The 18,387-nt window shown below is 47.5% G+C and overlaps 1 protein-coding gene across 1 annotated transcript in view; it reads left to right on the top strand.

Annotated features, from left to right (window-relative positions):
• LOC144097979 (uncharacterized) overlaps positions 1-18,387 on the top strand; it is a 30,126-nt gene that overhangs the window by 10,335 nt on the left and 1,404 nt on the right. The window contains exons 4-8 of the mRNA XM_077630563.1: positions 312-476; positions 7,966-8,097; positions 11,483-11,608; positions 14,253-14,367; positions 15,628-15,817. Coding sequence (XP_077486689.1) covers positions 312-476; positions 7,966-8,097; positions 11,483-11,608; positions 14,253-14,367; positions 15,628-15,817 — 728 coding nt within the window. The remainder of the gene's footprint in view (positions 1-311; positions 477-7,965; positions 8,098-11,482; positions 11,609-14,252; positions 14,368-15,627; positions 15,818-18,387) is intronic.

The raw sequence follows: 18,387 nt of genomic DNA on the forward strand, positions 1-18,387 counted from the left end.
TTTTTGTAAGGTACGATTTGTAAAGTGTAGAGGCTTCTCCAAAGTAATTGAATTACTCTTGTGAGCAATTGGAGCACGCAGCGCACAGCCTACTCTGACAAATTGCTTAATGCCGTGGGCCTTCTGACAATCTCTTGCCCTGGCTGTGCTTATCTCTTTTTGCTATCTGCCTACTTTGTATCGTTAAAGACATCAGGTCACCCGTTCTGCGTATTACACTTGTAAGATATGAATAGAGGCACGGAATTAAGCTGTTTCCTTTACGGGTGAATTGCGGGACTGTGTTTTATGGATTTTGCTTCTCTTCGCAGCTGCCTACCTGAGCAAAAGCTGCCTGAACACGTCCGAGTGCATCTCCCCCTTCGTACAGGGACTGGTTTGCAACGCGGAAGGCGACGGCATTCCCGGAACCTGCACCTGTCCAGAGTACATGCCGCTGTTCCTCGAAGACGGTGGTGTATACAGGTGCACGCGAGGTAACTGCACCGTGCAGCAACAGCTGAGAGGCATCAGCAGAACCGAAAACTGGGCGAGTTGGTGAACGTTTAGCATATTTGAACAGCGCGAATAAACAAAGACTAAGCAAAAAACACGCCCACACACGAAACGCTGACTATCAACTGAATTTTTATTGGGAAACTCTCAGGGCTATACAGCCTTCAAACCTAGTGGCCCAGGCGCACAAGTCATAAAAACGCACACAGAAAGCAAAAACAAGTCAAATGACACGCATGCAAAAACGTCATGAGGTTGCAATAGCTCCGGCAAGATGATCTAGCTCGATCGCGTGTAACGCCACCGAAACTTTGGCGGCACACGGGGTGTGCGATGTGGCGATGAGATATGCCTCTGATATCGCCAGACACAGCTGATTTCTGTGCCTATGGACAACATCGGTAGCACCAATCTCTGAAGAACAGACAGTGTTATTCTCTTTGCCACAGTTCCGCAGCGGATTTCAAGATTGGAGGATTGCAACTTCATGACGTTATTACACTCGTGTCCTTTGACTTGTTTTTAATTTTTGTGCGTGTGTTTTTTATGCATTGTGCGCCTGTGAGCACTGGGGTTGAAGGCCTTTTAACCATGAGTCTTTCCTAAGAAAAAATCGGCGGTTCGTTTGTGTGTGTGTTTCCTGCTTAGTCCTCGGTTCTTCGCGCTGTTCAAATGTGCAAAGCTGAGAGGCGTTGAGGCTATTGGTTTTCGGTTACTCCTCCTTTGCGAACCGAACTAACCGCAGCGTTGTTGCGATCACCGCTTGCTGACCAGCGGTTGCAGTGATCCTGTTGGTCTCAATATGGGTTAAAGATAACAGTAAAGAAATTAACGGGTTACTGCCGTTCGGCTGTGAATCCAACCTGCGAATGCTTGAGCCTGTGAGTGTAAAACGGTCGCCCTTGCTAAGAGGACTGCGTCATTATGTGGGCTCATGGCTCGAAAGAACGGGCAAATATAAACGCATTGCTTGTCGCTGCAAAGAATTGTCCGATTATTATTGCACCTGCGACTAGCAAATGCGGTTCTTTTGAGGAGTCGAGGATCTTCAGCCTGTACGCGGCAACAGAGTCCCGATCGAGCTCATGGAGGAGAGTGCTGGCGCAGCTGGCTCTCCGAAAAAGAGTATAGTGAGTCCATACCCAGCGGTAGTGCTTCACGGCGACGGCTTTTTGCCGTACTTCGGTCGGGGTCCGTGCAGGTGGGTGTAATGGCAGCAAGAAGTGCTTGAGCATTTATTAATGCGAAAGCATTAGATGGCCCATTTCATGGTGGTCTGTCTGCAAGTGGTACTGATTACAGGATAAAAATAAGAGAAAATTGGAGTCTATGTGGGAATACAGCCCTCAACGGCGGCGTGCGAGACAGGGACGCTGCCACTCCGCCACGTCTCTTCGATGGTTGAAGCTGAATAAAGGCGCGTCTAGTGAGTGCAGACTTATTAAAAACGTATCTTCGAACTATGTACTGAGGCCTACTTGAGTAATTATGAACATGATAATGTACGGCCGTGAGCCTTCTTGCACCATGGACATCATTAAGCGGCGGAAGTAGGAGTAGAGGCCGACGAAGCTGCGGAGGTCTTTTACCGAAGTGGGCTTCGGAAATTCTGTCACAGCTCGCAACTTGGCCGGGCCCGGGAGAACGCCATCCTTCGACACGACATGTCCGAGAATGGTGAACTGCCGAGCTCCGAAGAGGCACTTTTTTAAATTGAGTTTTAAGCCAGCGTCAGCCAGGCAGCGAAGAAAAGTCTCAAGGCGCTGGAGGTGAGACGAAAAGTGGGGGGAAAGATCACAACGTCGTCTAGGTAACAAAGGCATGTGTGCCATTTGAGCCCTCGGAGTAGGTTGTCCACCACGCGCTCGAATGTTGCGGGTGTATTGCAGAGGCCGAAGGGCATGACATTAAATTCATAGAGCCCGTCGGGTGTGACTAATGCAGTTTTTGGGCGATCGACCTCTGCCATCGGCATCTGCCAGTAACCGGAGCGCAAGTCCAATAAAGAAAAGAACTCAGCGCCCTGCAGGCAGTCGAGGGCGTCGTCGATAAGGGGTAAAGGGTAAACGTCCTTGCGTGTAATCTTGTTCAGACGACGGTAATCGACGCAGAACCGGATGGAACCGTCTTTTTTCTTGACCAGAACCACTCAGAACCACTGGCGATGCCCACGGGCTGTGCGACGACTGTATCACGTGGCGCTTGAGCATGTCAGTCACTTGCTCGTCAATGATGCGGCGCTCAGCGGCTGACACGCGGTACGGATGTTGGCGCTAAGGGGCATGGGTGCCATTGTCTATACAGTGGGTAACGGTGGTGGTGCGGCCCAATGAAGGTTGCTGGTAGTCAAACAAATCTTGAAAACGCTACAGAACGGCAACAAGCTGGTCTCGTTGGGTAGACGTCAGGGCGGCGCCGACGGAACGGTGAAAAATATACACAGAAGACTGATTGGTGATGGGAACAGGCGTAATGGAGCTGACGTGAAGGCCGGCCATGCTATCGACGAGGGGGTATGCTGAGGCGGGATGGAGAAAGTCAACACTACCAAGCGATTGGCCACGATGTAAAGTGGTAGGGCAGGAGAACGGGTTGGCCGCATCAATATCCCTGGAGCCACAAACAATTGTCAGCATGGCATGAGGCAGCAAAACAGAGTTCTGGTCAGCGCATCGTAAATAGGGCGTATAAGTGACAGTTGCGTCTGACAGAGCAGCACAAGAAAGAGGCACCAGCACTGAAGAGAAAGGTGGAACTTCTGTGTCTTCTGAGACGACCAGAGTAGCGGCAGCAGCACCGGGTACGTCCAAGGGAGCGTCACTGTAGGGCGATAAGTCGAGCTGAGCACGGGCGCAGACAATAACGGCGTGATGCGTGGAGAGGAAGTCCCAACCAAGGATAACGTAGTGAGAGGAGCGGGCGAGGACAATGAACTCGATTGTGTAGGGAACGTTCTCGATAAGCAGGCGGGCGCTGCAGGCGGCTAAAGTCGAATGTCCTGAGCGCTGGCGGTGCGGAGAGAAACGGCAGGAAGAGGCGTCGTCACTTTTCTGAGTCTGCGACATAGGGTGTAACTGAGAAAGGAAACGGCTGCGCCAGTGTCAACAAGTTCTTCGATGGTGACTCCCTCAACGAACACGGTAATAATATTGGCAGGCACAGAAACAGGTCTTGAGTGAGTCACTGGTGACGAAGTTCTTGCCTCCGGAACTGCGGCCATTAGTTTTCCGCGTGGACGGCGGGTTGGCTGCGGAGCATCGGTGAACGGGAACGGCGGCCAGGAGACGGCGAGCGGTGGGAGCGGGGAGCGGAGATGGTAACTAGGAGAAGAGGAATCCGGAGGCGGCTCGTGTGATACAGGCGAGGACGACGTGGAAGGTCCTACGTCGGCTTACGCCTATAATCGCAAGGACGGTGGTCACTACTGCGACACAAACGAGCCACGTGGCCAGCGACGCCACAGGCGTAGCAAATAGGGCGGTTGTCTTCTGTGCGACAGGGGTTGAGTGGCTGAGGCTGTGATCGGGGGCGGGCAACCGGACGATAAGGTGGGGTCGCAGGTCGCTGGGAGTTCTTACAGTCGGTTAGGGGGCTTGCAGACAGGGGCAGCAGGTGAGGGCCGCGACTGCACCACGGCATCGGCGTACGTCAGAGGAGCCGCGATCAGGGGTGGCTGGGGAGGAGGTGGCAGGAATTCATTGACCTGCTCCTCGATCACACGCTGTAAGCTGGGAGTGAGCGACGGCGCAGGCGGAGGCGAGCAGGTTGACAAGCACAGCTGGCGTGCGACTTCCTCACGTACAAACTGCTGGATGCACTGGAGCAGCGACTGTTGGTCCAGAGCACCGTCCCCTGGGAGAGCCAAGCTGGAAAGTGTAGCCTTCTGATAGCTAGCACGCCGGGTAGAAAGGTGCTGTTTGCGCAGGTCATCGATGTTTGGCAGTAGCCGATGACACCGGAAACAGTCTGAGGATCCTTGGCGACGAGCATCTGGAAGGCATCATCCTCAATGCCTTTAATAATATGTCTGATCGTGTCGGCCTCGCTCATAGAAGGGTTGATAAGCTTGCAGAGGTCGACAACATCTTTTATATAACTGGTGAAGTTTTCACCGGTTTACTGGGCCCGACTTCGCAAGCATTGCTCGGCGCGAAGCTTACGCAATGCGGGACGGCCAAATACTTCTGTCAGGCTGGTTTTGAGAGCGGCCCAGCTGGAGATGTCAACCTCGTGATTTCGAAACCAGAGATTGGCTTTGTCGCTCAAGTAAAATTATAACATTGTTCCGCTTGACGCTGTCGTCCTACTTATTTTGTGCGCTTACGCGCTCATAGAAGGCCAACCAATCCTCCACATCCGTGTCATCTGTGCCGCTGAAGATGGCCGGGTCACGCTGCCGCTCGGCGCCAGAACAGAAGACAGCCGACGGAAGCGGTGATGCAGTTTGGTTTACAGTCTCAGGCATTGTAGAAGCAGTAGGCAATGCGCGGTTGCGAAGCTCCAGGGCGAGGGATTGTTTGCACCTCCACCACTTGCAATAAGAAACGTCTGGCAAACCACTGCATCGCGAACAACCCGCCGCGGTGGCTCAGTGGTTAGGGCGCTCGACTACTGATCCGGAGTTCCCGGGTTCGAACCCGACCGCGGCGGCTGCGTTTTTATGGAGGAAAAACGCTAAGGCGCCCGTGTGCTGTGCGATGTCAGATCCCCAGGTGGTCGAAATTATTCCGGAGCCCTCCACTACGGCACCTCTCTCTTCCTTTCTTCTTTCACTCCCTCCTTTACCCTTCCCTTACGGCGCGGTTCAGGTGTCCAACGATATATGAGACAGATACTGCGCCATTTCCTTTCCCTCCAAAAACCAATTGTTAACAACTAGCGGTACAGTCCTGGTGAAGACCAGAGGCAGCGGTCAGTCCAGAGCACGCACGAGGAACGGAGCGTTCGGCGCTTGTCGTTGTCTTCTTCGTTAAGCGCCAGCCTCTGAAGATTCCGGAGCCGAAGGCCATCCTTACATTAATTACATATGTTGCAATCAAGCGAGTACCAAATTTTTCCGTTTCCAGAAAATTTCCTCCGTGGTTGTGTGCAGTCGTAGCGCCATCATGCGGCACCCACTGAAAACTCCCCTCGCAACGTACAGCGCTAGCCCAAAAGATGGCGCAGGTGGCGGACCGGACACAGCTTTCGCATTTCCGCATGTAGGGAGGATTAAGTGCACCTCGTAATTTTGCATGCGTTAGCGTTGTAGGTGTCTGCGCAAGTGGAACTGGCGAGGGCCGCCTGTCAATAGCCAGTGGCAGGTGGCAACCCGCCCAGCGGGATAGAAGGAACTCGTTATACTGCTTATACGAATATAGATTACTACATTGGATATAAACGAACCTTAGTATGTCATCTCGGATATAACAGCCTTTCGTGTGTTAACCTTCGATATAACAAACCTTAGAATGCCGCCTCGGATCTAACGACCTTTAGTGTGCTAACCTGGAATGTAACAAATTTTCTTGTGTTAACATCGGATATAACGAACTTTATTGTGTTACTTCGTATATAAGGAACCTTAGTATACCACCTTGGATATAACGAACGTTGTGCGCCGCCATCGGATATAACGAACAAAAGTGTGCCACTTCAAGTGTAACGAAACTTATTGTGTCAGCCTCTGATATAACAAACGTATGGCTGCTCACGCATCCAAACGATCCACTTAAGATCGCTAGTTTTTAATACAAATATTTCGCGGAAAAGAAAGCGAAAATTGCGCTTATTCTAATACTAGTACATTATTGGCAGCCGGTTATCATCATGAAAAGTAACTTCACCATAAAAATACCGCAGCGATGCACCGCAGTTACTGTTGGCACACGTGTTAGGATTTGTGAGATTCCAAGTGTTATTTATTTTTAGAAGGCGTTTCGGCAAAGGGGTCAGAAAAAATTTGTAAAACACCTCAGTGATTACAAATACGCGCCAGTGTTGAGAAGAAAATCTAGTGATTAGTGCCTCTAGCTCATGTGGAGTGCGCGCAAGCGAAACCAGACCTGCCCACTCAAGAGTTTGCAGAAGGGTTTTCCTCCAGGATGTCATTCCTCTTTCATTTTTAGCGGCGGAAACCGCCGTATGCGACACGTTTATTAAGAGAAAGTGGTTTTTGGCGGTTTGCATCTGCGGCTTTTCAGATGGCATTGCAGGCGCGCTTGACTGGTGAAGTTTTATACAAGAGCCAGTTGGTTCTGATTGAAAGCTGCGTTTTTATGGGATATTAAATTTGCGCAGTATGCACTGTATTCGTTTTGCAGTGCCCGAAGGATTGGCATGTAACTATACATGAAGATACTGGCTCAAAGTAAGCTTTTATCAGGAGTGCCCTTGTTTAAACGGCTAGCGAATTGAAAGTAACGAAGATTTTCCGGGCAAGTATGGCGGCGAATTCACACGAAGACTTCTTAAAGATTAGCTTGGCGGTGTAGCTGATACCTGTAGTTAGCTACAGTTGAACAACCACTTGACATAATTTGACACTGTGTGATTGAGCGTCGTTTGCAGGTCCCATTACAGTCTCAACTGCGTCCCGATGTTTTGGCCCACATTCACCTTGAGCGGAAGGCGATGATCGACTGCGACTTCTTTCTTTTTTTTTTCTCAGTATCTAGTGAAAAGGTTCTCCACTTCTTGTTCTTCACTGCAGCTCAACCTTTTCAGAGCAAACTTCCTACAGGTTGCCAGCGTTCGTCATAAATGTGAGAGCATGAGTCAAGGCTTTAAGCTTCTGAGGACGAAATTAAATAACATGTTTGAGAACAGCGCCCCATTCGACTTCTTGAACTCTCCCAGCTTTATTAGGCTACTGCGAAATATTCTTTCCGTACCGCCATGTCTGATATTTCCTCGGCTGCGCCAGCAGCAAAGTTCACATCAAACATGGCTATTCCTGTTGATGATACAGATGGCAACAGAAGAGAATAATTTCGTTCACAACTTTTCCATGGGGACGTTATCATAACGGGATATATTTATAGCGTGAGGAAAGGAGGCCTAATAACGGCCGCTCATGTTTCACAGTTAGGATTTGGACAGTTGGTCTGCAGAGTTCGGGCACTGCACATGTTTTTCGTTATTCGCCCCTGTGGAGTTATACGGCACGTTTTCAGGACTAAATGAAATCTGCAGTCCCCTTCTGCCTCGTATGGCACAGCGCAGACATGTGCACCGTGCATCATCCGAACAAAGCTGCCGCAAGTGCACTTGCTTGTTCAGCGCAGAGGATAAGACTTACCGGAAGGAGTACACGGAAAAAACTGCGTGCTCCGCTTTTACTGCACATTATTCTTCTCAGTCACAATTACCAACGTTTTGTTAGTGCTTTCTATGTCTCTAAATCTCAAATAAATGTTTTGCAATACCCGTTAGCCGCACAGCCCGGTAACTTTTGTGTTGTTGCAAAGTAGCTGTCGTGTCCATTCGCAGCCGGCGCCCTGGACAGCAGCTGCCAGCGCGTGGAGCAGTGCCGCTACAACAACGTGTACCTGGTCTGCCTCAACGGCACGTGCGTCTGTCCCGAGCCGCTCAAGGTCAAGCAGGGGTACAAGTGCATGCCAGGTGGGCAGCGCTGCCTGATGTCGTTGCCGATTGTCGATCAGCAAATATCAGTGCGCTTCTGTGTCTCACGAAATGCCCAATATGTTGTAAATTGGGCCTCAAGGTGTTTTTGGCAAACGCTTGTAGGAGTGGCTGGTGGTTAAGTGACAATAGAGAAGTAATACTTGCTGTCGTTTGCACGCAAAATAAGCACAATAAATATCAAATTTATATTAAGCGTACAAAGTGAAGAATGTATTTGCGCAGAATGACTGAACTTTATCAAAGGATCGCTCTACCAAGTGCACTGAACCATTATATTAATTACGCGGTCTCCACCTCTTAGAAAGCAGAATATCTACGAGATCGCAAATCACTGCAGATCATAGGATATCACCTCACGAGATCACATCGGTGATCACTTGCTTACAAAATTGTCTGCATAGGACGTAACAAGTTTAATCGCTGTTTTTGCAGTTGTGCAATTTTCGAGATCAAATTTAGGGAATAATATTGGATTTACGGAGCAAAATAAAAAATGAAGCTCGCGCCTTTGAAACGGTAATTTTTTTGTCTTGCTTGCGCCGTTAAGAGTCCGAAGTGGTGCTTAAAAAACCTTGTCACATGTGGAAATGGACGTAATTCCACTTGATCTCTTTTACTGCCACTATAAAACGCGCCGGCCCTGCCTAATGTATTTTCCCTCCCTGCCTGGACCCAAATGAGGGTCTGCAGTTTTGGGGAAATAAATAAAAAAAAATTTTTGAAAGCTCCTTAAGAGCAGGGAAACGATGCTATTTTGACCTTCCTGACTAGGGGGCAGCACAGGCACAAGTTATTCATTGCCGTGAGTCGACAGTACATATGACCAAGCTTTCGCACAGTGATCTGCTTGTATCGTTCCGTGCTCACCACTATAATAGGCGAAAAAAATGGAAACATTTGAACTGAAGAAATATGTAGAGAGTTGCAGTGTTGAAGCTTCCTCGAAGAAAGCGATTTCTCTTGCTTCCCATGTTGCAAGCATTAACAGAAAGCCGGAAAAAACTTACATGCCAGCCGAAGCGATGAACTAACTGCCTACATACTTTGCACGTAATGCTGTGCCAGCCAATGAACATAAAGTGACATCTGTCATTTCTACTCACTTTGGTGGTATTCGACCTTATGTATATATGACTGTAGGTCTGAATGACTGTATGACTGTATGTATGAAACTTAAAGGTTATATATAACCAGCTGTACTGGTCACACACACACACACACACACACACACACACACACACACACACACACACACACACACACACACACACACACACACACACACACACACACACACACACACACACACACACACACACACACACACACACACACACACACACACACACACACACACACACACACACACACACACACACACACACACACACACACACACACACACACACACACACACACACACACACACACACACACACACACACACACACACACACACACACACACACACACACACACACACACACACACACACACACACACACACACACACACACACACACACACACACACACACACACACACACACACACACACACACACACACACACACACACACACACACACACACACACACACACACACACACACACACACACACACACACACACACACACACACACACACACACACACACACACATTTATATATATATATATATATATATATATATATATATAATCTTTAGAGAATTTTCGCTTTTCGAGTAACTTTAGGGACCCGTACTGTCTCAATTTTTCCAAACTGACCGAGGTTTGAAGCTGCTGCAGGAAAAAAAGGACCTTCAAAAGGGATTTTCTGCCTCTGAATCAGGGAACGTTTTGGCTCGGCACGGAACATTACTGAATGGAAGGGGACCTGCACGAAGCATGTGATTGGCTTATGATTTTTCTTAGAAGTTAAACGGCGCTGTCGCGAGACAGGAGGAAAAGGCAAGCATGACAAACGCCAGTGTTAACTAATAGTAACTGCATTTGTTCCTGCTGGGATCGAATATACACGCCAGTGCAGTCAGGAATATAAGCAAAAGGTCAAAAACCACCGCAGAGACCACATGATATGAGGCTGTAACGCCAAATCCAAAAACCTAGTAGCTCAGACAACAGAACAACAACAAAAACAGTCGCGGGACAACAGAAGCGCGAGCGTGCCTTATGCCCTGGGGAGAGGAGGGTCTGGCGCGAATATTTGCGAAATACGACGTGCGCATAGCGCGCATACCGTCCAGCAAGCTCAAACATAAGGTATGTCGCTTAAAAGATCGTCTCGAGCGCCCACGTTACCCCGGAGACGTGTATAACATCCCCCGCAAAAACTGCGTTGCTTCATACTTTACATATTGGCGACGCAAGCGATCTGAAAATGAAATTAAGAGCTGAGTGGTTAGTGCGCTCGGCTACTGAGCCGGGATACCCGGGTTCGAAACCGACTGCTGCGGCCGCGTTTCGATGGAGTCGAAATGACTAAAGACATCCGTGTGCTGTGCGATATCAGTACAGTATAAAGATCCCCAGGTGGTCGAAATTATTCCGGAGCCCTCCACTACAGCACGTCTTTTTTTGGTTTTTCTCACTCTCTCCTTCCTCCCTTTCCTTACGGCGCGGTTCAGGTGTCCACCATGATGTGAGACAGATACTGCGCCATTTTCTTTCCTCAAAAACGAATTTTCCTTTTCATTTTTTCACGAGAACGATGTCAACCAATGGCGCACGCAATCGGACGCCTTTGCAGAGCATGGTGCTAGTGACGCAGCACACTATTGACAAGGGAAACGCCACAATCCTGGACGCAATGAAATATGTAATGCCACGATCGCATTTGGAGTCTTTACATACAGACTACGAAGAATGTTATTAAGGGGACGAAGGGAAATTCCGTCATAACTGCGCCCACAGAATGTGCCATCAAGTACGCATAGAACCGGCCCATTCCGTCAATCCTCATTGTTACCAGAGGCCCATGTACTGTGCGATGTCAGGGCACGTTATTGAATTCCAGGGGGTCGAAATTTCCGGAGCCCTTCACTACGGCGTCCCCCACAGGCATAGTTTACTTGGGATAATAAATCCCCATAAGCCGAACCAAACTCTCCTCATTTTGAACAAGTGGCCATTTTTGGCGAGTGTATGTTTTATTCAAAGACTCCAACGGGAATAGAAGCTGATTGGGTCGTTGTTCAGTTGATTGCCCGTGGTTCATGATGAAGATAACTTATAGGTAATGATCTGACACATGTTACTGCAACCTGTTAGTACAAGTGGTTCACTTGCCACGACCACTGGCATCAGTAGCAGGGCACCGTATACCGTACTCACGCTTTGCTCGTGCCTTTGCATTGTAGATGCCCAGCTCGGCGGCAACTGTTCGACCATCGACAGTTGCTTCACACGGTACAGTGTATGCTCCGGAGGCACCTGCGTCTGCCGAGTCCACTATGCAATGAAGGACGGCGCCTGCGTCTACGTCGGTAAGCTCACCGTTGAAGCAGGAAATTCTTTTCTTTTTACGGGGAAAAGATGCGTCCGGCAGTGCCATTTCGACTTTCATTCTAGAATATTCACAGAAAACACCTCGCTTAACAGCGCTTGCCGGTTGACCGACGAGTTTCTTTTCATTTGAACGCATACAAGTCTGCTGTCTGGTAGCCGCCATGACTACTAAACACTTTTGCTCTGTCCAATCACTCAGAATGTCATGCGAGCCAAGTTTCGTCAGCAACCCCAATCGTCGTGAAAGACAATGGGACGGATTTGAGAATTGAAGAGGAAAAGTTTGGAGGCATACAGGAAAACGTGCGGGAATTAACCCTCAAATACAGGCATGCCGACCCTGGTTGCCGAGGCACATTGTGACAGTGTGTCACATGGCTAATTTCCAGCAGGACTACGGCGCGTGGTTTTGCACTCTGTGGGGTTCGATCCCGGCCGCGGCGGTCAAATTTCGATGGAGGTGGAATTCTAGAGGCCCGTGTACTGTGCAATTCAGTGCACGTTAAAGAACCCCATATCGTCGAAATTCCCGGAGCCCTTCACTACGGCGTCTCTCATAGCCTGAGTCGCTTTGGGACGTTAATCCCCCATAAACCAAACCAAACCAAACCTCAGTGGGCTCTATTGAAATGTCATTCCTCACCTATGCGAATGTTTTTCTCCAGTTGGTTGCCATTCTTGGTCACCTTTGCTCCCTCATGACGCTTTTTATTGGGTTCCTCTCATTGCAGCTCACCGCTGGTTGTTTCCAAGCGGCAGAGAAAGAGGGCGCACCTCATTTCGAAGCCTATATTCTCCCCTCTGCCTTCATAAGCGAAAATATGATAGCAATGACTATACTGCAACATCTTTCACCGGTCTCACTTGATAAAAGCGTCGGGTCCCAGGCAGACAGTACCAGAGCTTTTTTGGCCATATTTATAATGTGCGCAGGAAGAAAAGTAGGGAGCACATCAAAGAAACCGAGAAGAAGACTTGGCACCAATATAAACCCAAATCTTGGGGAAACACTTAATATCACAGCACGTGCCTCAAGGCGCATCAGAATGACAGCAACTGTACACGTGAATCCCTACCCAAATATTCTATGAACTGGGAAACAAAGCTGATTGTAGGTTTACTCTGACAAGTAACATGAGCGAAGTGTTTTTAAGGAAGGCGTGCAGTCGCTGGCAAACTTAACACGAATGCTCGAGCTCGTGACTTGGCCTGACATTAGTGCCCCTGAGTGTTGGCCGCTAGGTGCGAGATCATGTTTCAGCAGATGCCCGACAGCTACACTAGCATGATCTCGTACCCAGCGGCTAACGCTTGTGCGGCTCTAATGCAAGGCTAAGTCGCGCGGTCGAGCATTCGTGTTAAGTTAGCGGCCGGCTGTACATCTGGCATAAAGCACCTAGCCAGGACCTTTTCTATTTGTGGTAAAGGGGAGGGGTAGTGTTACTGTATGGGGAGGGGTTTTCTGGGCTGCGCATACCAAACGAGAGTACTGCCAGAAGGGCTGGCAGGGGGAAATGTGACAGCCGTGTTAAACGATCTCAGCAGGATTAGATTTCCAAGGCTGTTTTGCATAGAACGCCCCGTTTACAGGGGTCCAAATTTTTACCTACCGTTTGCGACGGCCGCCTTTTCTGTGGTTCTGCGCTTTATGGCGAAGGAACTTACGGAAACCTCAATATTAAGCATGGGATTGGTGAGCCTGTGCTTACATTTGATCTTTTTGCAACTCTGCTCCGTCACAAGGCACAGGAAAGCAGAAAAGGCAGCCGTCGCACACGGTAGGTAAAGATTTTTCCTGCTGTATATACTCGGATAGGGCTCTCAGCTGACTTGATTACTACAGTCGCAGCTCTCACGAACTTTGAGTGCGACATTGATAAATCATATACCGAAGTGATGGCAGCGTGCCTGCTCTGGAACAGGTCTTTGCATCATATCCCTGGTTTTGTGGCTATGGTGTCTACTTCAGGAACACTTTCGCTTTAGCCGCGCGCACTGTGTCATGGGCTTCCTTTGTTTAATCACGGGACGCAGGCGGCCTTTCAAGCTGTTGCCAAATATGCCTTGGCACAAGTTACTTTCGCTGCAATAGATGCTTTCTAACACCGCCTTCAATACTTTCAAAGCAATTCCAAGCTGTGGCCATAGGATTAGAGGGCAAATTTGGGGCGATATGGGCTACTGAGAATGCCAGCCTGGGTTGTGATAAGCTTGTGTGGTTGGCTTCTGTTAAATACGTTTTCGAAGGCATACTAGCCCTGGCTGTGTAGACGGTGGAGACAAAAGCACAAATAAGGAATTGTGGAGGCCTCTTGCTGCGGAGTGAATAAACAACAGACATAACGACCGTACTGTCTCCTGTATTCTGTATGTGTTTGTTCACTGTGCCTGAGCGTCATTATTGAAATTCTAAACACTAACTAGTGCAGAATAAGGTGGCTTTAAATACAACATCTTAGTGTTTATCCCTTTAACTTCCCTTTGCAAGTTTTCACAGTACTTTTAACTGCAGCAGGTGCGAGTGGCGCTTGCGGCGCCTTATTTCATTTTGCGGTGGATCTTATTTCATCTGTAGTAAGAGGGCCATAGGCAAAATCTTTTCAAGTTTTCTTTGCCACGCAGGTGACACGTCCTGGAAGATCGCCGTGGCCTACGTGCTTCCCTGCATCGTAGTGCTCTTGCTAACTTCCGTCGTGCTGCTGGCCTTCTGCAGTGTCATTACGCAGCGCTACCAAGAGTGAGCCCCATTAGAGCCCTAACTTAAGAGACAGAGTCGGTTGCAGAGGAGAATATAAGACTGGAAGCGTCAGAATGCCCTTCTACAAAACGCTTACATACGTGAGGTGTGGCTTAAGTAGCCAGGGCTTTCTCATTTGGCGAGAACTGCACAAAAGGATTTCGGACCTTTCCTGGTGACGAGTACACCCGTGGGGGCGATGTGGGGAGGGGCGGACTAGCTTCGATTAGTTTCGCTGTCATTTCATTGCACTGGCAAAAGGTGAAAAAAAAGTTGTTTCTCACCGCGGACGTAGTCGTGGCTTCAGGAAAATAATTCACAATATTTGAGGGTGCTTCAATTCATAAAGCTGCATCGAATGATTGCGTTCAGAATTAACTCTTCATATTTCTCAAGCATCCGTCAACACTGTCACTCGCGCTTCAGAAAACGTCGAAGGTATGGATCTAAAAGCTCGCATTCTTCCGAGAGTGCGCTTTTCAAAGGCCGTCAGAACCATACCGTGTCGTTCACTCCACGGCTCTTTGCGAATATACAGCGCATTCCTAAGAGCGCCTCATTCGCGGCACTCTGCCAGGAAATATTGTGCCAGGAGGGCAGAACGTATGTTTTCTTAATTTTTCTGTAAATTGATATGTCCCATTTCATCATGCAGCTCTTAGGATTCCGGCCACACAGCTTATTATTGCTGGGGAATACTAAAATTAAGCGGCTGAATCATCGATAAGGATAATGCAATGGCGCAAGGCGATGCCTATACGATTTATTCTAAGAATGTTCCATGTGCAACTCTTGCTGAGCGAATTAGGGGGACACTTAAGCTCCGCCTTTAAGGATATGACGTAACAGCAGTTCATCTTGCCCATGCCGACACGGACGCTGTTCTCTATTTCACAATCACAATCATTATGTAAAAGACCTCGCAACTTACATATAAAGCCCCGTTTCAACCAAGCCGCACGAACGTGGCTGCGTGGCGTAACGGTATCGTGTTGGACTTGCACCCGAGGGTAAGGGTTTAAAATGCGCCGCTGGTGCGGGTGGCGCCATCTGTGGGAGCCTCTTGTAACAGCCACGTTTTCGACCAGTCCGTATATTTTCTTCACGCCGACGGTAACGCCGACGCCGGTTTCACTGTGACATGAGGCCTTTATACGTTTTCGCGTAAAATATCGTTCTTTCTACGCGTAAAGAGCATATATCCGGTTGGAAGAAACAAGTGTCACTACATCTGGTTGCCTTCTTGCTTTCTCATTGAAGCAAGCTGTGGGGCGAGCCGCCGGTGGAAAGTCCCCCGCTCTCTCTGGCGGCCGAACCGAGCAACGAGTGCACGAGCGGAGCCTACACGGGCGCCTTCATCTGCGACAAGCCCGGGGAGACGGCCGGGTTGGGTGCCACCTCTGAGAGCTCCGATTACCTGTCCAAGATGGGCGCACGACTCAGACAGGAGGTGCTAAGGCCCAGGCCTGTTGTTCTGCCAATATGCACAATACTAATCTCAGCCTCGGGAAATAATTTTTTTTTTTACTTGGAAAAAAAATGTAATGTAAATTACGTATGATTTCATAGACCTATATCGCTAAGCCACCGTCGGTTAAAGTGCAGTTATGGGGAAGCTTACGGCAAGAGAGCAGATTCTGGCGAGCCATTCATTCTACTCGCCACTGAAAAAAGAAAAATCCTGATTGATACTTGTCATTCCGAATTCAAAAAAAAAAGTAGGAAGATCAACTAGCTTCTGCGAAAAATGACCGCTTTTTCTCCTATTCCTCTTATTACGCTTTCCGAATGCTTCCAAGAAAAAATACGGAGTGAAATAGTGCAACGCAGCGTTAAGAACAGATAGAAAATCATGTATACGACATGGCTGTAGCATATGGTATCCAGAGGTCTCTTATCACTCCGTTGACGAAACTGTTTCGAAATTTGTTTCCAGTGGCCACTCTGGAGAGGATGTATAGATGAATTTTAAGATTATCCCTTATAAAACAGGGTGGGGGCGGGCACCACCAGGCCCGCCATTTTTCCCGGTTTATTTGTTTAAGCAATCTTCTAAACTTAAAAAATACGATTGAGAAATCTACCTGTTGTATATGTCAACGTTATTGCCTTTTATCCGCTATAAAATTTGATTCCTGCGTTTCTATCTTGGCGAACTGGGCTTCTATTGAGCCAGCAATAGTTAAACAGTTTCTTACTAACGGCTGCAGCAGCTGTAGATAAAAGTTAGCCGATAGAGGCGCCGCCTGGGAGCGACAACTGAAAACTGGCGCAGCTTGTCATTATTAGCCTGTTAGGCGCATTGTGAGTATTGTTAGTATTGTGTATTTTTGTTACTGCTTTTGTTTGATTTGCGACACCGCCTCAGAGCACCGTATCAACCATATTGGGGGCAGCGACTGCTAAGAATAAGCTCTATTGGCTACAGACGGCGTGTCAGGCTATTATCTCCTAGCTTTAACCAGTAACACCTCTGAATCTTGATGCGTGACCCTATGGTTAGCTTCTCAACTGGTACGATGAAACAGGTCTGATAATAACATGTTTCCATATTAGACTGTAAATTTAGGCAAGCATCGTGCCCCTGCAGCATCTTAGTTTTCGTTTCTCATCCGGCACCGCAGACAGCGCTAGTGATGGCGTAAGAAGGTGGCGAATCTACGGCTCCCAGAAAGCCGCGAAAAGACGGGCAATGCTGTTAGTTTGGCTGGGCATGCTCACTCACATCCCCGTCTCGAACAAGGCGATATCGCTAGATGCCGCGCGCATATCCCGAAGCTTCCCGAAGCACATAGTTCGATCTTTTGGACAACCGTTTTGCCCTGTCTACATAATAATAATAATAATAATAATAATAATAATAATAATAATAATAATAATAATAATAATAATAATAATAATAATAATAATAATAATAATAATAATAATAATAATAATAATAATAATAATAATCAATCAATCAATCTTTATTTCTCGGTGCCCAGGAACAACCCAATAATAATAATAATAATAATAATAATAATAATAATAATAATAATAATAATAATAATAATAATAATAATAATAATAATAATAATAATAAAAATCAATCTATCAATCTTTATTTTTTCGGTGCCCAGGAACAACCCAAAGGTCTTGGTGCTGGTACACCATTCACACGCACAAAATGTACATTTATTTCACTACAAAGGAAGACACTCAGGGGAGGTAATGCAGCAGTCAAGGCGATAGAAAAAAAAGACACATAAACTAGGCGCGACAGCAAGCATGAAACAAAAAAGCGGGAACAAGGAAATAGCGAGAACAGCGGTAAATGAAAACAGCTAGAACAGGCAACAGACATATAAATAACTAATAAAACAATAAACAAAGAGAATGAACACAAGAACGACCGATAACAGCCAAGTACAGCATATATCAAAATACAAAAATAATAATAATAATAATAATAATATTATTATTATTATTATTATTATTAATAATAATAATAATAATAATAATAATAATAATAATAATAATAATAATAATAATAATAATAATAATAATAATAATAATAATAATAATAATAATCACCATCATTAGACTGACTACGTCCCCTGCAGGGCAAAGGCGTCTCCCATGTCTCTCCAATTAACCCTGTCTTTTGCCAGCTGCGCCCACCGTATGCCCGCAAACTTCTTAATCTCAACCGCCTACCTAACTTTCTGACGTCCCCTGCTACGTTTGCCTTCTCTTGGAATCCACTCCGTTACCCTTAAGAACCAGCTGTTATCTTGCCCTCACATTACATGCCCTGCCCAAGCCCATTTCTTCCTCTTGATTTCGACTAGTATGTCGTAAACCCGCGTTTGTTCCCTCATCCACTCTCCCCGCTTGCGGTTTCTTAACGTTACACCTATAATTTTTCTTTTCATGGCTCTCTGTGTTGTCCTTAACTTGAGCCAAACGCTTTTCGTTAGCCTCCACGTTTCTGCTCCGTACCGGTGAGGTACAGCTGCTGTATAGTTTTCTCTTGAGGGA

The sequence above is a fragment of the Amblyomma americanum genome, chromosome 7 (genome assembly GCF_052857255.1).
Source record: "Amblyomma americanum isolate KBUSLIRL-KWMA chromosome 7, ASM5285725v1, whole genome shotgun sequence".
Taxonomy (NCBI): Eukaryota; Metazoa; Arthropoda; class Arachnida; order Ixodida; family Ixodidae; genus Amblyomma; species Amblyomma americanum.